Source organism: Fusarium oxysporum, chromosome 6 (genome assembly GCF_000149955.1).
Source record: "Fusarium oxysporum f. sp. lycopersici 4287 chromosome 6, whole genome shotgun sequence".
Lineage (NCBI taxonomy): Eukaryota > Fungi > Ascomycota > Sordariomycetes > Hypocreales > Nectriaceae > Fusarium > Fusarium oxysporum.
Window position 1 is genome coordinate 1582795 of NC_030991.1, and position 27583 is coordinate 1610377.

At 48.8% G+C, this 27583-nt stretch overlaps 7 protein-coding genes across 7 annotated transcripts; all 7 read right to left on the reverse strand.

Moving 5' to 3' along the window:
* Positions 1-1951: 1951 nt before the first annotated feature.
* On the reverse strand, positions 1952-3200 carry FOXG_07230 (uncharacterized protein; the record flags this gene model as incomplete). Its single annotated transcript, XM_018385850.1, has 2 exons — positions 3131-3200; positions 1952-3075 (listed from the first exon to the last, which is right to left on the reverse strand). The coding sequence occupies exons 1-2, from the start codon at positions 3144-3146 to the stop codon at positions 1952-1954; spliced, it is 1140 nt and encodes a 379-aa protein (XP_018244583.1). The 5' UTR covers positions 3147-3200.
* A 78-nt stretch (positions 3201-3278) lies between these two features.
* Positions 3279-3374, reverse strand: FOXG_19705 (uncharacterized protein; the record flags this gene model as incomplete). Its single annotated transcript, XM_018399970.1, has 1 exon — positions 3279-3374. The coding sequence occupies one exon, from the start codon at positions 3372-3374 to the stop codon at positions 3279-3281; it is 96 nt and encodes a 31-aa protein (XP_018244584.1).
* A 2559-nt stretch (positions 3375-5933) lies between these two features.
* On the reverse strand, positions 5934-6525 carry FOXG_19706 (uncharacterized protein; the record flags this gene model as incomplete). Its single annotated transcript, XM_018399971.1, has 2 exons — positions 5934-6401; positions 6475-6525. 2 exons carry the CDS (start codon positions 6523-6525, stop codon positions 5934-5936), a joined length of 519 nt encoding a protein of 172 aa, XP_018244585.1.
* Positions 6526-13398: 6873 nt separating this feature from the next.
* On the reverse strand, positions 13399-14995 carry FOXG_07232 (uncharacterized protein; the record flags this gene model as incomplete). Its single annotated transcript, XM_018385851.1, has 4 exons — positions 13399-14340; positions 14406-14602; positions 14680-14880; positions 14944-14995. 4 exons carry the CDS (start codon positions 14993-14995, stop codon positions 13399-13401), a joined length of 1392 nt encoding a protein of 463 aa, XP_018244586.1.
* A 264-nt stretch (positions 14996-15259) lies between these two features.
* Positions 15260-15485, reverse strand: FOXG_19707 (uncharacterized protein; the record flags this gene model as incomplete). The annotated part of the gene is made up of 2 exons (XM_018399972.1): positions 15260-15375; positions 15428-15485. 2 exons carry the CDS (start codon positions 15483-15485, stop codon positions 15260-15262), a joined length of 174 nt encoding a protein of 57 aa, XP_018244587.1.
* A 4506-nt stretch (positions 15486-19991) lies between these two features.
* On the reverse strand, positions 19992-20498 carry FOXG_07233 (uncharacterized protein; the record flags this gene model as incomplete). Its single annotated transcript, XM_018385852.1, has 1 exon — positions 19992-20498. One exon carries the CDS (start codon positions 20496-20498, stop codon positions 19992-19994), a length of 507 nt encoding a protein of 168 aa, XP_018244588.1.
* A 2667-nt stretch (positions 20499-23165) lies between these two features.
* FOXG_19708 (lysophospholipase) lies at positions 23166-26243 on the reverse strand (the record flags this gene model as incomplete). The annotated part of the gene is made up of 5 exons (XM_018399973.1): positions 23166-24307; positions 24358-24507; positions 24571-25128; positions 25182-25202; positions 25880-26243. The coding sequence occupies 5 exons, from the start codon at positions 26241-26243 to the stop codon at positions 23166-23168; spliced, it is 2235 nt and encodes a 744-aa protein (XP_018244589.1).
* Between the last annotated feature and the right edge of the window lie 1340 nt (positions 26244-27583).

The following is a 27583-nucleotide window of genomic DNA, read 5'->3' on the forward strand; positions in this document are numbered from 1 at the left end:
AAACCGCTTTTTCCAACGCCGAGATAACGCTTGAGTGGGCGAAGCACTTCAACCGGTGGTCTTGGGAGAAATCTGCTACTGTACAACATCGTCAGCTGGATTTTGAGCAGTGGTTCGGGTGTAACGAGCACCTAAAAAGCGAATTTGACCCTATTACCCCATATGACACGCCTCCGGGCACGGAAGGAAAGGAGGAAGAAGAGCTCGTGTGGCGGTTGCTCATAATCGACGGCTTCTCCGGTCACGGCTTCTCCGGTCACGGCTCCTTCGCCTTCAGAGAATATTGTATAAAATTCAATATCCTCGTTGCTTTCCTTCTTCCTCATTCAACACATATGCTTCAACCGATGGACCTAGGCGTTTTTCAGTGGTTAAAGAATGCACACCAAAAAAAGGCTGCGAGAAGCTTTGCGGAAGGGAAATCTGACGTTCAACCGCCGTGACTTTGCAGGCTCCTTCAAGGTATGTGTTAGCAACTCACATCTTCTCTAAAAAGGGGTCTTTTCACATACTAATTCTTACAATATCAGGAGATCTTTGAAGAAGGCTTCACAGCTGCCCACATCATCGCCGGCTTCGAAAAGTCAGGCATTTTCCCGCCGACCGAGGCGCCGGCGGTTAGTTATCTGCTGAAGAAGAAGTTGAAGACTCGTCAGGCTATTGATCCGGCGTTATCTTCACTCTTACCGGCGGAAAATCGCTTCCCTATGGCCTCTGATACAGCAAGAGATGTCGGCAACCGCTATCACGATATTCTGAGCTCCCCAACGCGCCGGGGACTTGAAGCTATACAGAAGATCGTCAGCGAAGCTGTGGTGCTTGAAGATATCGTGAAAAAACACGTTGCAGATCGTCAACAGCGTATTGAGAAGAGATATCATCAGAGAAAGCGCGGAAAGCGAGGAAGACCGGTAGGAGATTATTTTCATAATATAAGCTTAGAAGAGCTTCGTGAACAACAGGCTGAATTTATTGAAGTAGGTGCAAAGGCTGAGCAAAGATCACAGCTTCGAAATATACGATCTTTTGCAATACGGCAGATGGAAGAGATAAAAGCTGAGTGGCAGCAAAAGAAAGAGGTTATCGTCGACGGCGTTGAAAAGAAGATGCGCTTTAAACAGTGGCTTGAACACACCAAAAGAGATGTAGAATATGCTTCTCTCGATGCATCACGAGCCGAGATATCCTTACAGCTGAAGAAGAAGGAAGATTGCTTCATGATTGATACCCAGCTTGCCCCGGAAGCTCGTGAGGCTATTCGCAACGCCGGCTTCGCAGCAAAGCCCCTCTCAGCAGCAGATTTATCCGGCCTTCTCAACAGCGATGACTCTGTCGATTTTCAACTTACGCAACCGCCGGCTGATGCCGATTTTAACGAAGAAGATAGCCTCATCGATTTATCGGAAGAAGAGGAAGTCGCGATGCCCACATCGCCGCCTTGCCTGCCTGACTACGAGTCCCCCCTTCCAACGGTGCCCTCAACACCATGCCCGGCTCAACACCAAGCCCAATTTCGCGATGCCCTCATTTCCCTCATTGAAGAAGAAAGATCTGCTATAGGAGCAAGTCACAGGCCTCGAGAAGGACAGGAAAGCACCCAATTTACTAGAGAAAGCGTCATCAATCGGCAGGCAAGCTTGCCGCCGCTGCAGCTATTTCCCTCTTACAGTTACAGTCAATAGCATATATATCATCACAGGAAGCTTCATTTCAATTGATTCAGCAATTTAACCTCTTTTGACGCCTTCAGAATGAAGATACATTGACAATGCCGCAAAACACACCAAAAATCGGGCCCAGTGGGTGTCCCACCGTTTTGTGACTGTCCCGCCTTTTTGTGCCCAACTAAGCTTGCTTAGTTGCCCCCCACGGCTCGAGCCAACGCGTAAATTAAATCGTGTATTCGCACTCTCAAAAACATAGATTATCATGAATCATTTAAACAACATCCTCAGAGACTTAGCCAAGCAATCGCCGCTGCCACAATAAGTTCGGAGCCTAATAAAATGCTCAAGAATTCACTGCTCTCTCCCTCCGACATGTAGGTCATTGTATTCGGTGTTGCAGCGTAGTAGTCTTCGTTGAAGGATGAGTTCAGCGTCACAGCTCCCACGACGTCGCCAGATTCGAGGCGAATATAGGTATCGACCTCATTGTTGTCCAGCTTGTCTTCTGTCACAATAATCTCTCGTGCACCGCGAATCCAGTCACCATAACCTCCGTAACCCGAATGCTGTCCATAGCAGAGGTGGATGCCGTTGCCTTCGATCGTCATTCCATCCAATTTCCTATTCCAGCGGTAGCACCAAGTGTTACCATGGTCGTGGCCGTAGAACAAACCGATGATTCTTGGTATCGTGACCAAAGCCTCCATGAAAGGTACATCCTGGCCGCCGTACGAGCAATCGTAGGTAGGAGTTCCATTCGCACACCAGCCGTAACCTTGCTGCGGGACCGGAGGGTCGTCGTTGATACCTGGCTGGTAGTTTTTGCGAACTCCAACCTGTTCCTGGAATGCGATACTCGCGTTGATGGGTACGTGGACAAAGGTGAGCGAAGGGATGGTCTTGTTGTGCTTGTTGGTTAATTCCGTGCTGGTCTTATTGAACCAATCTACGACACTCTGGTCAACCCAGTTCTGCTGCGAACTACCTTGATAATAGTTACCGCCGCGGCCGTCGAAGAACCACAGGAGAAGTCGAGGGCTGCAATCGGTGGTGTCGATACAGTTGGCCGGGTAGACAGCGAGATAGTAGTTGGTTGTGCCGGACATTGTTTCGTTGACCATTTTTTGAGTGCGCGAGCCAGGCCACATCTGCTCGCGGTCTAGAATATCATCACCGGCAATGTTATAGTTGTGGTCATGGTTGCCGTAGGTGGACGCCCAGGTGAGACTGCGATTAACCATAGGTTTGACAATCTGGTCAATATAATGTGTGCTGTTGTGGACGTAGGTGGAGTCACCATTGATGAGATCCCCGTTGAGAACTACAAGATCTGGTGTATCATAGTCGAGCACCTTGCGAATTACTTCGACAGAGTTGCGATCTTGTTCAGGGCCCATAGTTGATTCATCTGTAATAAAGAGTTAATCGCACAATTCGTGACGAGGGATGGTTGCGTGACTAGCATTGTCCAAAATGCATGTCTGAAAAGATAGCGAGTTGAAAAGTGCCATTCTTCTTAAACTGCAATGGCTCTAGGTTGGTGTTGTTGACCTCAGCTCCATAGCCAAGAGTGACAAGGAAAGCTATCGCAATATTGTGCCGTATCATTGCTCAGTCGATGATGTCAAAGGCGACAATGTGTAAAGACGTAAAGTCGCGATGGTTATTCTGACCAAGCACTTGCCCGACATCCCGGCGGTCGACCATTTTAACGTTGCGCTGAGTGAGGCATTGATGCGTCACCTCGTGAAATAGTTTGACGAAAAACAGTGTTCGACGATACCAAGACGAGTTAGTCTTGGGGAGCAGGGGAGTTACAAAGGGGATGCACGCGACATCGTATCAGGTTTCGTGGTCAGGCGCGTAGACCAATACGTGGTCATGAGCAAGGCCATAGGAAGCGGGTGGCGCTTTTTTTAATCTACAGCAAATAGGTCTAAGATGTCACATTGATTGAGAAACAAGATCCGAAAACAACGGGAATTTTGATGTATTTTGAAGTCTAATGGTGATGGAATTATTGTTTTTACATCTAGCTTGATAGTATATTCAGAACATTTCAAAAAGTATGTTGTAAATAGTTTAATATACTAAAACTAAATATTAAGAGTTCTTATTCAAAGGTTTTGTTTGTTTGTTTGTTTGTTTGTTTGTATATTTTTCGTCTGGGTGGCTGTAACGAAGCCAGATCTCCTACTGGAGCAAAAGACGTGCTGAGCTAGCTAGGTACAGGGAAACCCCGCTTCCTTCACCATCCAGCATACCAATGGCACAAAAGGTGCTGTATTTCTCAAGCCCGTCACCCGTCAGCGGGTTCGGGGGCAATCTATTGTCGAACTTTTTCCACCGACCAGAATTCTCTCGCGCATCACTACATCTGCCGACGCAGTCCACAATCTCCAGTAACCAAGTTGTAGCTCGTAGTCGACTGTCGCGGCGGCAGGGAAAAACCTCGGGAAGGAATCAGAGGCCGACGGTGCGGCTTGCCTTCAAAGGAGAAAAACCCATCGCAATCGGCGTCGTTGATCGGGAGGATGTCGCTACCGATGCCATGGGCATCGTCCTCCGATATCTAAGGCGTTCTGGTTCTGAGGTGCCGCCATTAGATCCGACAAAGGTGTTGTCAGAGAAGGCGAACTCTCCAAAATTCCTTCTCTGAAAACTGCTGTTAGGGAGCCGATAGCATCCCCGCAGTTTTGTGTGGTCGCGTGGCCTGCAGAAAATCCCGCTCCTAACACGGCACTAACAGTGCGTGCCAAGAAAGAATTTTTACAGGGGAGAGTTGTATTCAAAGGTTTTATAACAGAGTTTAGGCCATATAGGGTAGGCTGTTTTTAGCTGTACAGTATAGTGGGCCACTTGTTTATTATATGTTAGTGGGTTTATCTAAAACCTTGGATGCATTATTTTGAACTTGTCCGGGTTTTCTTGATATCCATACTTTTACTTTAGCTCATCCCGAAGCCAATTGACCCGTTGATCTGTCTACTGTCCATCTCCCAAAGCCCACCATCACCATTACTGTCCTCGTATTAGGCGATGAACCGATCCATTTCGACACCGAAATGTGGGGGACTCGCGGCCCGAGAACTCGTCATCTCGGGGACTAAGGTCGGTAGTGCAAAGTCTACTCAAGAAAAAATGCCAATAGCCCTAGGTTCGCACGGCTTGATCATTAATCTCCTATGAATTGTCTACTAACGCGTAAGCCTCATCGTCAACATTACCTAGGCTCTGTTATTCACTCGTACAAGAAAGTTGCGAACCTGAACTTAAATTTAGCTGGTGATTGGGCTCATCAATACCCGACGCGGTAAGAGAGCAGTAGTAGTAGTACAATCATCTGCAAAAAAGTCTGGGATTGCCTTGGCCGACGTCGCATTCCCGCAAGAGTAACATAACGATCTGTTGAAACCATGTGACTGAGGTGGTCCGATCTGCTGGTGGCTGGGATGTGGATACAATGTAAGGAGCTGTGCTCCTCTCGGATATATGTAACTTAGAAATAACTACAACACAACAACCCAATTTGTTTCAAGAGAAATATGGAGAAAAGGAGAGGTATAGAAGGAAAAAGAGGCTATCTTGAGCCCTTTTCAAGGCCTTCTGACTTTTAGAGGCTTCTCTAGCAGCCTTCCAGCTGGATCTAGCTATATTACTACTACATAGTAAAGAGGGTGGTAGGCCAGTGGTGGGGGACTGTTGCTAACAACTTCTCAGAGGAGAAGTGGATCATGGGGTGCAACAACAGATGTGGTCTGAAGCGATGATTGAATTGAGCTGCTTGCTCCTCTACTCCTTGAGTAGCCTGGAACCCTCTTTCTAACTGTTCTTAAATGCTTAGCTTTAGGGGTTATCCCACATACTGAAACAGTCCTCTAACCGGGCAGCTCGAAACTCCAACTATCCGGTTTCATTGGTTACACTTGATAAACCTACACCCTTTGGCTGACGCCGCTCGCTTGTCTGGTGCATTTTCTTGTCATGTACGTTATGCTATTATAAGAGGCTTTAATAACCGAGAGGCCTTTCATAAATACTATTAAAAATACCTTCCCTAACCAATTAACATTTCAATAACAGCAGATGCCGGAATTGGAGACCAATCCAATACCGCATATCCTTTTTGGCACCTACTAATCCTGAGTCTTGAGCCCCACACAGTCCTGTGCACATGACTATTTGCCTCATAGTCAGTCAGCCCGACGTTAGTTGTCTTCCTGATTGGAGCATACCGCCGTAGTATATCGTCAACGTCATGCCTGTTTACATATTAACGAGAACGGCAGCGCCGCCCATGAGGGCTCCTATGGCAACGGCAGCAGTGGGCATGGCACCGGCGGCTTGAGACGTGCTTGTGGACGTGGTAGCGGAAGCAGTCGCGCTTGCTTTGGCACTCGCAAGAGCGCTGCTAGCCGACTCCAGAGCTGAATGGAGAGAGGCGGAAACGGCGCCCTTTGCAGTTTGGATATCAGAGCTGATTCTGGCAATATCGCTGCTGATGCTGGCGGCCGCGGCAGTATTGATATGCTCAGAGGTAGAAGCCTCGGTGCTGGTAGCGGTCGAGGCAGCGTTTCCGGTCTTGCTCTCAACAGCACTGGAGATGGAACCACGGACGCTCTCGACGGCACTGGAGGCTCGACCCGCGGCAGAGGACGCTGCGCCTTTGGCGGAGGAGACAATGCCGCTGGCACTTTCAAGGGCAGAGGACGCTGCGTCTTTGATGGAGGAGACCTCGCTTCGTTGCGCCCGTAGGATAACATCTTAGTGGCCTGACAGTAATGAGAATGCTCTGTGATGAGCTTACCTGAGAAAAGACCGCAAGGAAGATGGTTAAAGTAACAGCAGAGAACTTCATAGTGAGTATTACCAGTGCATAAGAATTCAGCTGGAGGCAGGGAACATGAATTTGGAAGTCTGGATAGAATTTGATGACAGCGATATATGGCAGAAGGATGAGAGCAGAGATGAGACGCAGCGGAGGACGCCCATCTTATGCTTATTCAGTGCCTATGCGTATGCGAAAACTGTTAATATTTACGTCATCTCAACCCCCCAACTGGTGCCCCTCCATGCCCCTCCATAACATCCTAAGCCAAGTCGTCGACTTATCGACGGTACGCGGAAATTAGTCGCTCATTTAGGCACATACTCTTCTCAGTCCCAGTTATTCGCAGGTTTCTATTTAGGTCTGGTAGGCGTCTAGAAGTGGCTAGGTCTGGTCTGGTAAATTTGACGAAACGAAAATAGCCACTAGCTGCGTACCGCCTCCGCTCCTGAACGGATGCCAAAGCTGTTGGCTGAGCAAGAATGATGAATAAAGTTCGTTCCACCAAATACAGTAAACTTTCCAACTTCAAATGTGGGGATCGTAAGTGGCACTAGAGTAAGTTAACCGACGCAAAACTCAATGTGCTCCAACGTGCTGTTGTCATTGAGACCATTCCAATCTCTTCCCCCAGTCGGAGACTCGCGAACAGTCATCTGCTTTCAAGTTGAAACAATTGAACCCATCAGGCATCATGCACTCAGTTCTGTGGAACGGTTAACGTTGTTATATTATGTAGTTTTGCCCGATAGCATGCCACGATTCTGGCTTTTCGTGCTTCCGCTTTTGCTTTTGCTCCCAGTGTGAAAGATTCGTCTGTGGACGATACCCAGCGCATCTCAATGGTGTTACCACCCTTTTCAAGTCGTTCGACATGTTTATAGATCTCCCGGATGGTGCCTTGCCCTGACTGCTGTCGAGGTTTCGCAATTGCTTGTAGCGCCGATCGGTTTCTTGTTGCAATAATCACTTCTCGGTGTCGGAGCCCATCAGGCATGCACCTCAGGACCATTGCTATCGCTTCCAGCTCGGCCATGTATGCGTTTTGCTCGTCTCTCAGGCCAAGAGTGACGGAGTACTTTGCTATAACATCATCATTCACTCCTCCGCCGGCGGTGTTGCGTACGACGCCACCCATGCCGACTAGTCCGTTTCTCGCAGAGGCGCTCGTTGCGATAAGCACTTGTCTCATGCTGCTGGTCTCGGTCACGTTGTCGCCTGTGTCTACATCCGCCGCTGCCTCCTTGTCTGAGTCGTACTTCACCACCATGTGCCTATGCCACGGTGGTAGCGCATATGGCTCGATCGTTTCCATCCGTGCTATTACGCCTTCGTGGGCGAGTGCTAACTTCGTCAACGGCGACAAATATCTCCGTGTCTCCCTCACTCTGAGTGTCGCTAGCGGGTGCGTCTTTGGCAGCGCTTGCATATTGACGTAGAGCCTTGTGCCGGCCTGTGCGTGGCGTTCACCGATGGGTAGAATGCCCGCTTCCGCTTCCGCTACTGCTATCGAAACCGTCTTGAAGGCTCCCGTGATTGCTTGCGCACCCATCTTCTGTGCCTCGTTCAGCCATTTTGTCTCTCTCACCCCGCGTCGGTGGGACCACACGTTCGAAGCGTAGTCCATCGTCGGGGCCACCGTTGCCACAAACAGCTGCCTTGCCGTTCGGGCCATTAGCATCTTCAGTCTCCGTAGACACATGGCCGCCCGAAGGCCCCGTGCAGCTGCTTCCTTTATGTGTTCCTCGTACCGCAACTCCGAGTCCATCACCAGCCCCAGTATCTTGCCATTTTTCTTTGGGATGATCGTCTGGCCTTTGATCGTATACGGGCTTTCATTGGTGCGTTCGGGATGGCGCGTGAAGTGTATGATGACCGTCTTGTCCTCCTCAAATGTCGCCCCGCTTCGTTTCTCCCATTCCAATGCTCTGTCGATGACGGCCTGGATGCCTGCCCGGTTTGCTTCTGCTGTCGGGCCCGTCACCCAGGCCGAGTAGTCGTCGATAGAAGCGATTGATCCACCCTTTGCATCGATCTTGCGTTGCACGAGGTCTGCGTTGAAGAACAGGAACAGCACTGGTGACAAGGGCGATCCTTGCGGAAGTCCAGCCTGTGGCAGGTCCCGTCGCTCAGAGGTGTAGCCGTTTACCACGATCGTCGCGGACCGATTGGAGCAAAAAGCGTCGATCCACTTCACCAATCCCTTGGGGATGCCTCTGGCTTCTAGTCTCTGCAGTAATCGATCTTTGAACACCCCGTTGTACGCTCCCTTTACGTCAAAGCTTATCAGGCTGAGCACCTTCCGGTTGCGCCACGCTTTGTAGATGTGCTCTTGGAGGAGCAGGAGTGCCTGCTCGGCCGATCGTTGCTTCCTTCCGCCGAAATGGTTGGTAGGTAGCAGTCCGAATGTCTCTACCGCGTACGAAATCCGGTCCGCCATGACCGCTTCCAATATCTTTCCCAGCGTCGATAGAAGTGAGATCGGTCTCCAGGCCTTGGCCACCTTGTAGTCGTCCTTGCCCGGCTTCTTGAGCGGGATGATTTTCGCGCTCCTCCACTGGACCGGCAGCTCTCCGTCTCTCAGGGATGTCCGAAACAGATGCAACACCCGGTCTCCTACTACTGGCCAGAGCTGCTTCCACACCATCGCCGGCAGTCCATCTTCGCCTGGGGCTTTCCATGCCTTGGCCGCCATCACCTTCTCTTCCACCTCTTCTAGCGTCAACTCTGGCATTGCTATTTCTCGCTGCGCCGGTCGGCGCTCTTCATCCTCGATCACAGCCGGCAGAGGGGGGAAGAAGACGCTGAGAAGCTCCTCTGCCTGTTCTGCCTTGTCGCTCGTCGTCGTTCCATCTCCTCTCTTTAGAGGAGGTATTTTATCACCCATTGCTTCGCCTCCAGGCGAGAGGTACTTGGCTGATTGCCAGATGTTGGCTCCATCTTCGAGAAAGCTGTCCCAGTGTGCCTTTTTCTGCCTCCTGATCGCGTCGTGGTACTCCTTTGCCGCTTCTCTGGCCTTTTGTTCTAGGTCTGCTGCCTCTCGTCCTCGTCGCCGGCATGCCCTTGCCTGGTTGCGCCAGTATGTGTACATCCGCCGCAGTCGGGTCAGGTCCGTCGTCCACCACCTCTTGGCATAAGGCGACGGCTTGGCTCGTGGGACCAGGTCATTGATCGCGTCCAGCACCACCGACATCAGCCTGTCCGTCTGAGCCTGCACTGTGCCACCACACGGCAACGCTTCCAGTTTCGTCCTCACCCTCTCCTTGATCTCTAACCAAGGTGCATTTTTGAATAGCAGTCTGTCGCTGGGCGTTCGTTCCGGCGGTGTTGTGTCAAACTCCGTTCGGATCGCCCGATGGTCCGATCCATGCTCTGTTGGATGTATCCCACAGCTCGTCATCTCGTCTGCCAGCTCCGTTGATGCCAGCACCAGGTCAATCGTGCTCGCTATACCCCCTGGGCCTTCCCACGTTTTCGTGCCTCGGGGCAGCAGGCTGTGAAGGCCATGTTCTCCCATCAGCTCTATGATCGGTCCAGCTTCGCCTTGCCTCCTTCCCGTCACTGCATCACCTCCCCATAGTGTGTCGTGACGATTGAAATCCCCTACCAAGATCACGTCAGTTCTTCTGCCGGACCCATTGCGGAATTTTGCAATCGTCGTGTGCAGCTGTCCCATCGCCGCTTCGAGTGCCTGCTCGTTTCTCCCCTCTATATATACCGACACAACCAGCACGTCACGCTCAGGGAACCTGACGATCGCTGCCGTCAGGTCTGGTGACGGTATCGGGACCTGCTCTGCCTCCAAGTCCCTCCGTATCCAGAGCATGCTGCGGATCGGCCATCGCGACACACGCGGCTCACGCGTCTTGGTGGGGATCATCTTCGTCCAGTTGCTGTGGTGATTAGGCACCGTCATCACCTGTCCCTCGATTGTGCATGCCCATGGCTCTGCCACCGCCAGCGCTACATAGTCCTCAAGTCCTTTGTCATTCATCATGCTCAGGTGCACCTTATTGTTCTTACGCACGTTCAGTTGGTACACTTGTAGCCTAGTGCTCATCTCCTCGCATTTGACGCAATCGACATGCTCGACGGAATGATTCGTGCCGTCCTCCGCATGACACGCACACTGGCTCTGCTGATTCGCATTGTCCATGGTGATGTCCTCGCTCCGCACATCTGCCGCATCTCTGCGCTTCTTTGCAGACGAATGCCTTGTGGCCTAGCCCCCAGCAATTGTAGCATTGCACCACCTCGGCTCTAGGCTCGAACATGCTAGTTCTCGCCGATTCGCCTGCGAGGTGAAAGTATTTGTCTTCCAAGAGCCGTCTTGCATCGCTTTCTTTCGTCACGTAAATCACCATCGACCCGTATGCCTTGCCGTTTCCCTTATCGCTAAGCCAGTTCATCCTAGCAATCGTCACTTCGTTCTCTTGGCCGAGTACTTCAGCAACGCCGGAAAGAAGGTTATGGTTCGAGTCCAGGACCGCCGACCGGTTAGCCCCATTGATCTTGACCGGGTACAGCCGCTCTCTCAGGAGCTTTGCCCCCGGTATATCTGTTTCCAACACTGCTTGTCGAACCATGTGAAGTTCCGCCACGTCTCTACAGATCACCTTGATGATGTTAGCGTTCCTGGCCCCTCTCACCACCGCTGCGCATCTCCATCTCTCGTCCTTCTTTCTTGTCCTCACAGCGGCTTCAATAGCCTGTCGGACCTCTCCGATCTGCGCCTTGTTACTGTCATCGTCGCCCACTCCGGAGATGTCTATCGTGCAGAACAGGTCCTCTCCAGGGGGTGAAAGCGGCGGCGTAGGTGATGACACCACCTCGGGGCCTCTAACACCGCCATTCTGCCCCTCTGTTGGCGACATACGGGCTATGTCTGCAAATGACTGCCTGGGGTTCGTCCGGGCGGAGCCGGCTACGGCGTGCCGCGCCATGATGTCTAATTTCTCATGGATGCGTTTGATCTCTTCGGCGGCCTGCACTTGCAGGGGCTCGATATCGCGTGGGGCGTGCTGCTGCATTCGTTTGAGCTCGTCAATCTGTTCCTGCATCAGCTTTCGTTCCTGTGCGGCTTGCGCCTGAATGCCTTGAATATCCTGTTGCAGCTGCCTAATCGCTTTCTCCTGGCCTTCGATCATTTGCTTGAGCGCCTGCTGCTCCTTTTTCCAGGCATTCCACAGAGTCTCAATGATTCTCTCGTGAGAAGTCGTGATTTCCTTCACGGTTTCCTGCTGCGCCTTCGCCATCTGTTTCATTGTTTCGTCGCGTACTTCGCGGATCAGGGCTTGCATTACTATCCCAACATTACCGGACAAGTTCTCCATTCCTTTCGCTGTTAGCTTTCGTGGCCGGTCTGATTTGCGCATGCTGGAATCCCGAGGGCAGGCGTCCTCAGAGGTCACAACGATGCTGTCCGCAACCGCGTCCATCGCGCCGTTTCGCGTCGCGTCGCGCCCCGCTTGACTTTCCAGACGGCTGCCTCCACAACGTTAACAAAGATTGTAAAGATTGTAAAGATTGTAAAGATTGTAAAGATTGTAAAGATTGTAAAGATTGTAAAGATTGTAAAGATTGTAAAGATTGTAAAGATTGTAAAGATTGTAAAGATTGTAAAGATTGTAAAGATTGTAAAGATTGTCTTGATCAGTCTGTCAAAGAGGGGTGAAACCCCTCTTTTGGATACAAGAATAATATTGCAATAAGGGAAGTGGAGCCCATTCCTGTTGGATTAGTGATAGCGCCTCGATAAAAGAAACATGTATTTTGTGGGTCCCCGGATATATCAATACCGGGTAGCGGGGAAAACACCAAAAAAAGGATAGAACAGAGACAGAAGCTCCTGGGGACGAGATTGATCCTCAAGTGTGAAAATTAACCCTATTTTAATTGGATATTAACCCTACTCGCGTATCTAACAATTCCCAGCCGCCAATCTAACAGCTCCGGCACCCACGCAGATCCTGGCTTGTGGCTGACACGTAATTAATTTATGCTGCCGCGTCTTGCCGCTGTTGATTGGCTTTTCCTTCACGTCACGGTGAATGCGTGGTTTAACGCGTCACTTGCATCACTGAAAAAAACATCCTATCCTTCCTCAACTTGAAGGACTCCTCATCCCACGACTCTCTCAGCCATCGAATTCTCTTGCGACCAAGGCTACAATCCCATCACTTGTTTGGCTCAGATATATCTCGCTATCTCTATTAATTTCACGAAATGCTTGTCCACTGTTACCAGTGTTGCAACCCAAAAATATCTGACAATCACTCAAACAACAGCGCACGCATGCGACGGCTTTGAAATGCCGGGGGAAATCACTTCAGATGCACATCGTCCAATCCAGCCGACGGAACTATGGTGGATCTCGCAGCTATGATGCAAAGGACAACTAACGATCTCATTAATCCCGAACGATCCTGAATGACCACAAAAGAGCTCTGTTCGAACCTGTTCCGCTTCACTCTCATTTTTCCCGTTAATTGGTTGTGAAGGGTTGGGCGAGAAGAGTCACAGGTGGACCACGCAGAGCGGCTCACACTTTGACCATTGTGTAGAGTTGGCGTGACGATAACTTGGTCGGGATACATGATGTGACTGGGCACACGCCGCCTGCACGTCTATCTCAACCGAAGAACCAGCATGCAGCGACTGATCAGTGATCACGGTCGTCATCAGCCAGCGAAAGGCAGTATACGCCACACCCAAACCTCGATTCCTCGAGTCTCTCCGGCTTGAGATCTCTGCCTCGACTCTACATACCATGCAACCAAGACGGGCCAGGTAGTGTTGAGGGCAGCTTGTGCAGAACTTTCTTTGCCTGACTTTGCCCTCTGGCCAGCGTGGTTCAATCTTTTGAGGCCATAAACAATCGACAAAATAAGAATGGCAGGAACCTTATGGGGAGTTTCTCACGACAAGAATTAGTAGCATGCCGTTGAGGACACAAGAAGTGACAAAAGTAGTCCAAACTGCTAGTAGGTATGGTAATGACAGTTGGTCGTGCCGGTATATCGTCATACCGAGAGCACTGCACGCGGTGAATAGACTCGCAACTACACCAATAGTAACGCCCGCGTCAACTTCGGCTCGGAGCTTGTGTCGGCCGGTGTAGATGAGCGTGCCGGCGACAAGGAAGAGCAGGAAAGACACGGCGAAAGAGCTAACAGTGCCCCAGAACAAGGTCTTCTCACGGTGCAAGTGCCCCTGCTGTTGGTTGAGGCTAGGGAGGGCATAATGGGTCGTATATCTGGTCGTGGGGAATCCGTCTGAACTGGCATATCCCGCTACCACGTTAGACTCGCTGCTGTTCAAGGTTGTGCTGGAGTATTGGTAAGGTGAACGGTTGGCGCCAAGTAAAGCCTGTCGTTCCCCAGGTTTGTCATGCTTAGACAAACCCTCCGTCTTCTTTAAAGGTCCTTTGAAGACACCTAGCAGAGAGTCGAGTCCCGGGAAGCTGGCACTTTTATCTGGATTTAAATATATAGCATATTCATCATCATCGCCTGCGCATTCACTTCCATTGTCATATTCATTCCAGTATTTTGTCGGTCCCTCCATTTGGGGCGGAGGTAAGAATTCGAAAGTAGGTTGAGGGCGGTTGGAGCGGTGACGGTTCGCCGAGTTAAGGGAACCCGAGAGAGATTGACGTGGGTAAGACTGTACTGGAGATTCTGGCGAGCTAGGTTCGCTCAATGCGGGAGCGACGGCGTTGAAAGTGCAAATGATGTCGTGATATCGTTGTTGTAAGGAGGAGAAATCGTAGCGAGTAAAGCTTTTGGGATCGGAGAGAATATTCTTGTAGAGACGGGTACCAAAGGTTATAGACCCAGTCCATTTCTATAGATGAGGAACCAATCAGTAAATATGTTATCTTAAATCTACACCATGAAGCCATGATGCACCTCAAACCTTTTGGTGATCTTTCGGAAGGCAATAGTTTGCGCCTTGATGAAGCGCTCAAGGGCTTGTATATCACTGCCGCAACGAACCAGCTCCCGCTCATACTTAGTGAATCTCCTTTGGTGTTTTATGGCAAAGTCATCGGCAAGTTGATCTTGGTTCTTCGACGCCCATCGGTCAATGTTCTTGGCGAGGCACTCTAGTTTAGATGTCAGTTTAGGCATATAGTCGCATGCCATCCAAGACATGGCACAGAGCTGCAAGCGAAAACCATACCTAACCGGCGCGAAATTTCATCTGCTTTACTTAAGGCAAACAGATGAAGTCTTTCATGCTGGCGACTAAGTTCCATGTAAAAGCCGTCTTCGAATCGAGACAAGGCTTCGTCTTTACGTCCGGGGATAGCCATGGCTGTGGCCTGATCGCGCGCAGTGTACATCTTGATCTCATGTTTGAGAAAGTTGTAGTCAAGATTATCTGCTTGGAGAGACAATTGGTTAATATAATGTAATTGAGCCAATGAGGAGGGATGTATCATACGAAGATTCCATTCTGGAACGGACTCGCGCTCAAGTTGCTCGCCAAACTTCATGTTAATAGGATGTGATAAGGATAACCAATTGAACTTGGTATGAAATAGAGAAAAGGAGCGAACAATTGAAAACGTCCTCGTCAAGCTCGACGCCTGCGTCAGTTAGAGGACGACTTCTTTCTTGATACGATCTCGCTGGAAGACAAGGTGAGTTGGCAGTTGATGCGTTGTTGAAAGAGTGCAATGAATAATTATGGGAGCTCGAGTGAGGGAAGCTAGAACATCGCGGACGACGCGTGGAAAACTTTGCAAATTTATATCTTATTATTTAGCCACTGGGTCATTCACCATTGAACCGCCTCTTACCACTCTTGTGGAGTCCATCCACTCACCTCGTGCTTTGTATGCATCGGTAACACCCACCCGAACAAGATCCTGGACTTGACACCGCATTCAGTTCTGCAGCGGTGCTATGTACATCACAGTACGTACTGTAGCAACCAAGAGCAGCGCCACCCGGCTTCGGGAGAGAGGGAGGTAGAGGAGCCATGAAGATCAAAGGGTCCCCTCCAGATGTTAGTCATTTCGGCGTCGTAGTGGAATAGTCGAGATCTAATGCTTGACCGGACGGAGCGCGCATAAGTTGCGAGATTCCGGACATTTTATCAATATATTTACAGGGAAGCAATTAAACCTTGGCTTGACAGACCAACGAGATGCGTAGGTCTGGAAGAACCAGCGAGGAGTAGAGATAAAGAGACATCAAAAAAGTTGGGATCGAGACTGCTCCCAGAGATAGCCTAGAAGAATTACTCTAGTTAGTGACTAAACTATAAATTTTAGGTGCAGAAAGTCTTAGCTTCTACGTAGTATCGTTTGGTACATAAGAAATTAAGTTTGGTAGAATAACCTTGAGAATGTCGCACCCGAGACTTATGCTGCACACATTCTGCATGTGATGCGCGACTGAGAGCCGAGCCTGTTGTCCGGGCTAATCAACGTCGGGAGGGCAAGATATGACGCAATTTTGTTGAAGCTATCCAGACTTCTGGATCTCTCGTCGCAAGGTTATTTACACCAGTGCTTACCTTGTACAATTGTACATTGCGCTATCATTGACGCAAGTACAAACTCAAGGACAAGCTTGATGGGGTCGACTTACCTTCCACGGAATTCATTTTACCAATGAAGTCGGAAACGTTGGTTCGGCTTGATTTTTTCGAGTTCCTGGACGCCTGGCACTGAGTCTAGACGGAGCCCATACATTAGGGATATACGGACTCTGTCGTATTATGAATTGTGTTGACTTGGACAGTGGCGTTCTCTCGTTATTCTTCTGACCATCATCGTGCATTTCTCAATTTTCGGTGATCTCATTGTGAGATATGATGATAGTTGAGCGCATCGGCTAAGAAACGAAACACTTGGTTGTTTCTTGCTATTCAATCCTCAAGGTGAAGTTGCATCCTCCTACAGTACTCCGTCATTTGCTTATCTAGGGAAGTTTTAGCGCACCAGGTCCTCCAGTCTCCATGCCAGCATGGACCATGTGGTGGCTTGATTGGCTCTGTCTTATCGACAAGAAAGCTTGGTGGGGTCCCACCCAATGGTTCTATCCCCGTTTTTTGCCTGACGCAAAGATGTTTGAATTCAGCCACCCAAATACTTGACCAGAAACGCATCAACCAATGGATAATCCTATCAAGAATCTGCATGGCTCAAGCACCTGAAGACGTCCGCCCCATTCATTGCGGCTCGTGTTAACAATACGTGAATGGAATCTAAATTGATGACAGTGTGAATGATGCATCGACAACGTCACCTTCGCCCCAGCTATTGCTGACATAAATTTGTGGATGTGAATGGGATCTGTTACGTGCACCGACCCCGGTGCACGTAACAGATCCCGATGTGAATCACCAGCAGCGCATACTGACTCGGTTCTCTGAAGCCAAGAATAAGAATAAAGATCAGGCTAAAGTGTTCACGAGGTTGGCTCATTCAATGGCCACTTGGCGATAATATCTGTGATACCCTCCATCGCCGACTTCGAGGAACCTTGAAGCTTGTTTCTCTTGGTTTTGAGCTCATCTGCTTTACTCATCTTTCCCATTTCATCTACCATTGCTAGCCCCTCGGAGTGTTGACTGCCGTATACATATCCACAATATCCTGATACAACGAGAAGTCTAGGCCATGTGGCCGGCTAAGTATTGAATTACGCTAGAGGTCATGACTGTCAATCTTATATAGTTACGATGGGCTTGAGGCCATTGATTTTTCAAGCTTTGACCTGTAGCCCATGGCACCTTTGGCAATTGGTGGGGCAATGAAATGTTAGATTGGTGGTTGGGAATTTCAATTAAAATGAGGGTAATTTTCACACTTGAGGTTCAATCTAGTCCCCAAGAGCTCGTTCTTCTGTCTGTTCTGTCCTTTCAGGTGTTGTTGGATACGCAGCTATACGATGGGGTGAGTGTATTAAGATGTGGAGCAGAATGTTGTCAGACATTACGTGTATTCGGTCCATTGATCCAGATCGATATATTCATGTTGTGTTTTTTTTTTGGCAAATACTACACCGGCGTGACAAAATGGCTACACCGGCGTCACTCTTACACAGGCGTCATTTTTACGGCTTCTGATTGGTCCATCCCTTTTTGTTAGTGCATTTAGAATCTGCCAACACTGCTCGTTGTACCTCTAGTTTAGCTCCTCACCGCGACGATTGACGGGCCCCATGAAGCTCTTCACCAGCTAGCTACTACACTAATTACCTCTTTGCCGCGTGTAGTGTTGGAGAAGTGGCATGCAAGATGGTGTTACACAGGCAGCCACCTCGAGGGACGATGTCTCATGATGGATACCAGAATTGTCTGAACAGCATTACAGATCTGTTGCAGGATCAGCAGGTCTCGTATCTTGGCCTCTCCTCTTCAGATATTGAGACGAGGAGGTGCTTCCTTCGAGGGTAGTTAGAGGATAGCGAGATAGATAGCTGCCCTCTAGGGCATAGTTGAATTGGCCTGGTTCTGCAGTGAAAACTAGACCTCGTTGTGATGTTCGCTTTAGAACTGGTTTACCCGATTGGTTCTTTACCAAAAGCGAGGACTTGTTAAGGGAGCTGTCTTCACCGCCTTTGCGTGGATGTACCTATGGGCAGGGTTCAAATCCACGACACTCCACGACACATTTGTGAATATGGCGTGGATATGGATGCTGACTAATAATTTCGATGTGGAATGGGTGGAAATGGATCCATTATGGAAATGGATCCATATTGTGGAATTCGTGGAATGGAAACCTACTTCGTCCAACAATGGTAATTAATGGGTCCCGCCCGCCCTCGGTGACGTCAATGTTTTTGTCATTGGTCCATTAAAATCCGCCGTTGCTTGACGCAAAGGCAACACACCCACCGACGTTCCTGTTTCTTGTTATGCTGGATATTCGTAGCCGAACCGATATACCTATAGACGCGCCTTGCCGTCTCTCTCCGTCAAGATCCAGCTTTTGTAGAGCTGAAAGAGCCGTTGATTGTCCTCTTCTGTTCGTTCTGGAACGGATGTGGTTGACTTGGTAGGATGGGGAGTGGCCATTTCGATTTGGGGTAGTAACGCGAGTAACAGTGAAGCCCCCAGAATGGACTCATTGTGTACGGAGGAAAATGGGGTGGCAAATCGATGTTGTGTTGTTGTGGGTGATAGAAAGTACTTAGGATATGCGGGATTTCACAAGGAAATCAAGGTATTTTCGAACCCCACCTAAAATATTCCACGATTTCCACATGTGGAACATGTGGAAGGGGCTTCGTGGCGTGGATATGGAAATGCTGAAGCCCACGTGGAATGGAATGGAATGGATATGGATCCACATTATGGATCCATATGTGGATTTCGTGGTATGGATTTGAACCCTGCCTATGGGTCGAAGGAAAAAGGAGCGAATTAGAAGCCATAAAAGCGACGCCTGTGTAAGAGTGACGCCGGTGTAGCCATTTTGTCACGCCGGTGTAGTAATTGCCGTAAGTAAAACTTGGTTGTTTTTTTTTTTATTTTTTTTATTTTTATTGAGCTGAGAGTTATTCTCGGGTTTATATCTCTAGATAATTGTATCTAGGACTTTAAACTTTAAATCTAGGACTTTCAGACTGTTAGTCTGAATCCTGAAGGGAAGGGGGATCCCCGGATTTTCCAACAAATTCGGGATGGCTATCACTGATAGAGAGACTCACCATAAATGCGACATTATCTCGGTTTCCATTTCCTGCTTATACCCCGACAGCGAGAGTTCTAGAAGTTTAGTCTTTTTGCGATGTCTGGCCCCTCTCAGCGTAGCATGAATAGCATGTAGGAGATTGCCTTTAGTCTCAATTCCGTGCTCTATTAACCAACCACTCTTTCGATTACTCCGAGATGTGAATCTCTGCTTTATCTTGCTGGAATTTTCTCCTACCAATATAAATGTTAATGCCAATGGATAGCTCTTCGAAGTACAACCATTCTTCCTGGATGAAGAATCTCGAGTCATAATTATAATATCGGATTTTCCGCCTCTCTAGATTGCTCCCCAAACCATGATTGACATTTTAGACTTCCCATGCACTGTAAACCCGAAGAGACTAACCTACATTATATCAATCTTAAACCTGGCCGACCTGGACCTAACATAGCGCTTTAAGCACTAGACATCGATAAACAGATTGATAAAACGAGTATACTTCAATTACACCTCCGACCGATGCTGTGTAGAACTGACTTCCTCCTAAGCGGCTCCCGTTGCAGTAGATTCCCTATTCTGGCCATTGGCAGGATAATTGCTGCTAGATATTGATAAGATGCGAGTTTTAGCAAGTGCTACTGCGGTTTAGGCGTCTATTCCACTCACTGCGACAATTTTCTCATCTGCTGCTTGGCCGAGCTTACTGTCTCTTTGAAGTGGATGTATTCGGTAAAGACATATATGCCCTGTTTTCTGAATTCGAACGATTCAATCCCAGACGGCAGTATCAACGGAGAGAGAGTTTTGATCTGCGGCAGCTCGATGTAGAGCATGATCAGGTTGATGATCGAAAAGGCGAGAACAGTCCGCCATTCCGAACATCCGGCTCCATTGATGCTGACCCTGCCCACCGGCCCAACCCTCCAGAAACGTCCCCAATAATAGCCCCAATAGTTGTAGTACCACTCTGCACTGCAGATGTGGCTCCTCGTTCTCTATCATAACCCAAGAATATTGAGCTATCGTCCACAATAGAGCAGCAGGGAGTCCTCACCGTTTCGAGCAAGCAAAACGCGACAAGCCACATGATGAAGAGGATAAAGTCGAATGGAAAAGCCATGAAAAGAATATCAAACGGTGCGAAGAACACTATCGAATAGACGATAGTAATGCCTGCGACGACCATAGCGTAGATAATTCGTCCATCGACACTGATATTACTAGCCTCATTGACAAGATCGCAGAAATGGCCAAGGAGACCCAGTACGATCGCACCGCAGGCGAGCTCAAGAAATCGCAGGATTACGGAAGCGACCTTGTGTCCACTGCCACTACTCGTCATTCTCGGTAGTAAAATCTCCTTAGTAATAAGTAGTGAGTAGCCAAGAAATTGTTTGATGGTTGAAATCAAGGATTCTTTCCACTCGAGACGAAACAGCGGACTGCTATCTCAACCACCAATGCCTGGTATAAGAAGGCCAGTACCAGGTATGATCCGGTGCTCCCGCTTAGCCCATCCAAAGGGCGATGTTTAACTTTCAGCAACGTCACCGTGACTCAAAGGCCAGTTAAGGGTTGGCGCCTGACATGGGGGTCGTACCATACTCGAGCCATCTGTCGTACCTTGTTATGGCTCCGGGGGGTATCCACATAATTTGGGTAGCGGTGCATTCACTGCAGAAGAGGGGGCTCGCGAGGTTTGGTCTAGACCTTCTCCCGCCTCAATCCTTCAATTTCTAATTCGTATTCATTTGGTCGGATGCGAGCCCTGAACTGTACCCCCGAGCCCTTGGCCTGGAAGCCTCGGAAAGCATAAAGGGCTATGAGGCCTAATGACAAGGTAAGCGAGGAAACGGTTTGTTTCTAGGCCTATTGGTGCTCATGGCGTCCCCCTCCCCGCCGGGTCGAGCAAGGATAAAGACGGCCGGCCGTTGGGGGTAATCCTCATGGCGGATTTGGCGGGGGTTTCATCTCATTGACATCAGCTCATGCTCGGAAAGTATGTCAAAGCCCACTGTGTTGTTCCGTTAATAGCTCTTGTCATTAAATCCATGACGCCAGTTGCTTCCGGCATGCTGGACACAGGAGCCAGTGCGGGTTAAATGCATAGCCACGTCTCCTTCAGACTTTCTCAGAGTGCAAACAAGAATTCACAATCATCTAGTGCCCAATGGCTACGTTTACTATACCAAAGCGCAATTTTCCGGCAACTAACTGGTGAGGTCATTTTTGCGTAACAATATCTAAAGTTATGTGCTGGGTGAGATTGGCTCCCACTGGCACCTGTTGAACAGGTGTCACGAGCCCTGATTCTCTGATGTGTCTCATTGGATGTGTGTATATTCTTGGTTCAGTTGTGTTGGATACGCAACTATACGATGGGGTGAGTGTATTAAGATGCGGACCAGAATGTGATGATGTTATTGATTGTCGACTTGATTCTCTGATCAGTCTGTCAGGGAGCCCTCCTTTTCTGGATACAAGAGTAATATTGGTGATAAAGGAAAGTGGAGCCCATTCCTGTTAGATTAGTGATAGCGCCTCGATAAAGGAATCGTGTATTTGGTAGGTCCCCGGATATATCAATACCGAGTAGCGGGGAAACACCTAAAAAGGACAGAACAGAGACAGAAGAAAGACGAGCTCCTAGGGACGAGATTGATCCTCAAGCGCGAAAAATAACCCCATTTTAATTGGACATCAACCCCACTTGCGTATCCAACAATTCCCAGCCGCCAATCTAACAGTACCTTGCTCCATATGACCCCAGTCACATGACAGAGACATGAGGGGAACCTACAGACGCATCACTAACCATTCTCGTCAAAATCGTCATACAAATCATTTCAAACTCATCTATGAGTTCTCAATGAATACTGTGCGTGGCCTTCACGAGCCAAAAGGATTGGCGCCGGCGTATTTATAACGAGCTGTTTAAAGCATCCTTAGGAAAATGCGGACACAATTTGAACAATGTGTGGCACAGCATGGCCTTGGGGAAACGAGGACGAAAAGTAGGCGTTGTATGTAAGCATTAGCGACTAGTGCCCTTTCGGTCAGAAAAGGCCGCCGGGCGTAATAAATTGTATTGTATTGTTTAAAGCGTGCCATAAGGAAAGTTAATCAAGGCAGAAGTTTTGGACCGGAGACGAATTTACGTCTATGGCACAGGGTAATCTTGTCCTGAAGGGAAAAAGAGCTAATTGCGTTGCTTGTTAGGGCCACTGGGTTGGGCAGCCACGTCCAAGAGCCTCAAGAAAGCCTTTGGCGCCGGTCAGCAACAATAAGAAGAGGCCTCAATCAGTTTGGGAGTGTGAGCAGTGTGATGTCGCGATTTGTAACTCAAAATATCGTTGGGACATTTATCATGGGCTAATTTAGGTAGGGAATAATGTACCTTTCATTCTCGCATTTTAATTGGGCAGACATCCCCGGAGTGACCTGGCGGGAGTCTTTCGACAACTGAGGGGATAATGCCTACTACTTCGGTTACTACCGCTGAATACTTTCAAAAGGAAGCTCATGGAAGTAGATTGAAAGGCTGATAGATATGTCATCAAAGATGACAGTTGTCACCTATTACCACAGGCTTAGCAAGCAGCTTCCAGTTGATTCCACATAGCACAGAAAAGATATAGAGCTTGCTTTAAACCTTAAATAGGAAGCGGGAGAAAAAAAAAAAAAAAAAAAAAAGAAAAGAAAAGAAAAAAAACACAAGACGACGGAAAATACACAATTCATCCCAATATTTGACAACTACGGTCTAGCCGCAACTGGCAACACTCAAGTTTGTTTTGTGTTGGGAGGGGTATGCCATATCTAGAGCATATTCAGCTAATTTTAAATAAATGGAGAATGCAGCAGATTGAATCAATAACCTAGCATACTGGGGTGGCTATGACATGTATCTGCCGTGCCGGATTTTGTCCTACGTGGGAACACCATAGAACACGGGAGCTATAGTGATCGCATATATTATTTTTTCAATGTTTGATGACTATGACTTAAGTCAAATGTACAGCAAAATGAAATTGACTAACAGGGTAACTCCCACCGCCATCACAAACGGTGCTGGGTGCCCTACACCACTGGTAATGATCTGCTCCGGCTCGTATGTACCCGGAATCGTTGAGTTTGTCGTACCATTCCAACAGTACCTCGAGAAGCAGTCTACACATTTGGATGGTGTCTTCGTACCTGTGCGGACCAAGCTGCGTGCCAACACCGCGCAGCCTACGCAGGCGGGCCAGTCTGAGTCCACCGTGGCATTGCCCATGGTTGCGACGTTGTAGCCGTTACGAATGATCTCATCCCGCTCGGTGTCACTGTATTCGAGGTCAAAGGTTGTGAAGTTGGACTGATATGTATACGGCGTATTGGGTAGGTAAACAATCACTGGTCCTGAGTTGTTGGAGTGTGTATTGCAACCGAAGAAGGTCGGACGCTTGTTTAGGCCCAGATTGATAAACGTGTTTTGATCTGGAACCTTTGGGAACTCGCTATTCTGGGTGGAGGCGCCCTCCTTGGAACTCTGATACGTTGCCACAAGGGCTGTGCCGTTCGGCCAGTGAGTCGTGGTGTCAGCGGAGCCGTCAACAGCAAAGATGACATCCACTTGGCGTTCGGATAAGAGCAGTGGATGCAAGGGAATGTTTTGCAAGTCCTCACCACCATCGACGAGCGTTAAAACCGTGCTATTAGCGTTTAAGTTGTTCCTGGGGTTGTATTTATAGAATGGGTTGGGCCAGTTGGCGATATCCTTGTTCTCTTCGCCAATGTCCGCCAGGGTGTTATTGATGGCTTTAAGCAAGAAGTCTGGGACATTCTCAGCCTTCTCAATCTGCAGGAATGCCTGGTTAAACAGAGATGAAGACGTCCCCATGACAAACCCGGCGTTATCAACCCCAGCGATGCAGTTCCCATCTCGCTTGATGGTACCGTTGCTGAAGTCAGAGCCGATATATTTTAGAGGTGCAAAGGCGGCAAGTCCCGGATCGTAGGATCCCATTTCCCAGGGGTTGAACTCTATGATGGTAGAATTGCCCGCTATCTGAAGCTGTCCTGACGTCCGCTCCACCGCAACAATGATAGGCATAGGTGCCGTCGCGGCAACAAACTCGATGTCATTTGCAATCGATGAGAAGGTATATGCTAGGGCGGTTGTTAGCTTTCTATTCCAATGTTAGCTGAAAAGTTCATACCTGGCCCTCCATCGCTTGCATTGACAAGCTGATATGACAAGGCTCTTCCCCAATAGTCGGTTATGGTCTTGTTGTAGCCCGCATCGGCTTTATCCTTCACATCTTGGTATAGCTCGCGGTAATACTGTGCTACAGACAAGTCTGCTGGCCCTAGAATTTGTCGGAGTAAGCGCCACCCAAGATATCTTGATCAGGAATTCTGTCATCACACACCTTCAATGATTGAATTATCAAATTGCCAAAGGCTATCTAGTAAGCCACTGGATGCATAGATGATGGACTCTACCGTCGTGAAGTTCTGGACATAGAGACTTCCTACAGCCCAACTACCCCCAGACAGGCCACTGAGGTACGTTGCAGCCTGAAGAATGCCGCCTAGATGGCCTTTATCTGTAGAATTCGTGGTTCGATTGTCGAATGCGGCGATGGCACCAGCACCATTCATCATGGCCCGATAACCCCCGCCAGAGATGGCAATGCCAATCCGCGGTAACTCGCCGCCATCACTCACGATGCCATTCACATACGCGTCAGTGTCTATGTCGCCAATGTTGGCTCGAGTGAGAACGTCTTTTAACGCTGAAATGGTGTTATTGCCACGAAGCTTTAGCCATGACGTTTCCTCAGTTGATAGGGTCGTTGCCTTGCGAATGATCGGCCGTCTCTGCGGGCATGAGACTCGGCCTGGGGCGTATCCATTGGGGGCATCTGTAACGGCTCTCGGCGCAAGAAATGACAAGACTTCCCCATTCGTGGTTCCATATTGTGCCACTAAATCACAAATTCAGTCGAGGCTCACTGTTACAGCTGAGACATTAACATACCGGCGGGCGAGACCAGAAACGCTGCCAATTGGATCAACCGATTGCACGCCAACATTGTATGCTTTTGCAGAATTTTGGTGATGTCCAATCCAATGAGGTTGTATAATCAGTTACCCGAGTCGACGACGACGACGAGAGACTTGATAAGATGAAAGTTGATAGCTTTTGAGGGTGAGAGCGGCCCTGACGTTCTCTCTGTTGATACGATATTTATATCCAAGGCATGCTCCCCAGGGCCAAGGTTTATCGTCCCTCAGAGATAAGTATGTCACGGCTACGTAACCACCTTCGTGGACTTGTCTTCCGCACTTTTTCGGTTTGATAACTACACACACTACTTCGCGAACATTGCAGAGCCATGTAACCTTCGATGGATGAGAGGTCTTACTATCCAATGAAATGATGGCGGTCAGCACAAGCTGTTTAAATTATCCCACTTTAGTGCGCTAATACTCCAGTAGGTTCACGGAAGGAAGGTCATATCACATGTAAATTTTCAGCTGATGCATATGTGGCTGAATGATGGATTTATCAAACTGTGGGGTAAGCCACCTACTGAAGCCTTAGCACCCTCTAGGGGATACTTGGTCACTGCTGCGAACACACCATCATCCCATCTTGGATCTGCCCTCAAGCTGGTTCTATTTGAGCTGTCAGGCTTTCAGATAGACTGCTATTACTATTAGTGGTCAACTTACCAAATACGAAGACGACGACAGCCTGACTTCCCCGCCCGCCCAAGACTTTGACGGTAAAAGCGTCGATTGCGCAGGAGTAGTCAAATTTGTTTGGCCCGACATAAGTTACGTTCCACAGAAACGTCACCCTGTTGTTCGCCTCAAATCCAACAACTCGGTATGTAACAGAGCCCTGAACCCCCCCGCCTATGTGGCTCGACTTGCAGCGCAGCATACCACTCTCACCTGCCAATATCATCTGCGGTGGCCGTGAATCTGGCGCGTCTATCCAATGACCATGGTCAAGGCTCGGGGATTGGGGTTCGAGGTTGAGTTCCTCATTCGTATGATTCAGAATGACGACTAACAGCTCCCTCGTGGCCATGGCGCTGTTGATTTGGGAAGTGTTAGTCTATGCTGGAATTAGGTAGGCGAGTGTTCAACAGTGGACACAAGAGATGAAACCAAACATGAGGATGATCTGGTTTAGTAGAAACGTCGAAGGAAACTTGGGCCTAATATAGTTTATAGTTTATAGTGCTGCGCTCGAGGATGTCTAGGCTGGCATCAGGAGCTTGTAACATTGACGCGGGCACTACAAGTTACACGTTCCTAATCGTATAGATCCCTGGGGTGGCAAATTTCTACATAATAACAGATCTCAGATCTCTGAAGAAACCCGCTAGTTTGACATCTCACCACCGGCTACATCAGGTGTGAGGCAAACTGCTGCGCTTAGCATTAGTGAACGCTCTTAGCCAACAAGGGTTGCGGCCAAGACACACGATATGGGTTTTGCTTATTCTAAGCGCTTTCTCCTTTTACTCTCTTGATTCTTCATATGCCTCGAACCACAGCTATCGGCATAGATTGTACAATGATCAACGAGACTGGAATCGACGCCCCAACCCAGGGCGGTGATATCATGACCCCCGGATAAGAAAGCGGAGTCAGATCATGATCATGCTTGTTTTAAACCACTTCATAACCTTGTTATACGTAGACACCCACGGTCAAGAGGGTGGGAGCGCGTGGCCGACTGAGTTTGGAAAGCACAATTAGTGGGTGGCATTAGCAAACTCAATCGCCTCATCACCAAGGCCTACCCATTATCCCATCGGCTAGTTCGAATCAAACAAAATCCTACAGGGCTGTGCCTTCTGACAAGAAGCGCAGCAAGACCGATCACACGTTGACACAGTGTGTCCGTACGGAAGCGGAAGTGGCATTTTGAACTCGAAAAGGTCGATGTTCCAGGTCGGCGAAAAGGCGATCAGAGTTGCCAGTGTGAATATAGCCTCAGGAAGTATCGACGCCTTGGAAATTTGATCCAAAGAAACATCGCCTAGCACATATTCACATTTTGGGGGCTCAAGAAGCTGTTACAGATGTCATTATCAATGACGTATAAAGCGTATGAATGACTCACCCATGTCAGTTTATGCCGTTTGTAGTATCGCCACTGACAGTAATATTGAGGTACCATGGTTGAGAGACTCATGATCATATTTTGTTTGTGTATCTCTTCGGTTGTCATAAGGTTCTGTGGCGGTGACGAGAGGGTGATGCAATCAATCAGGGTGTAATAATCAGACCGTACTAACTGACCCGTATCGCGCTCAAAGTCCCAGGAATTACAGAAGGGTTAACCCCAATGAATTATCCGGCGGGGGGGAAAAAAGGTTATCGTAGCAGTACTGGAGGTCGTCCTATTAGAGAGAGATG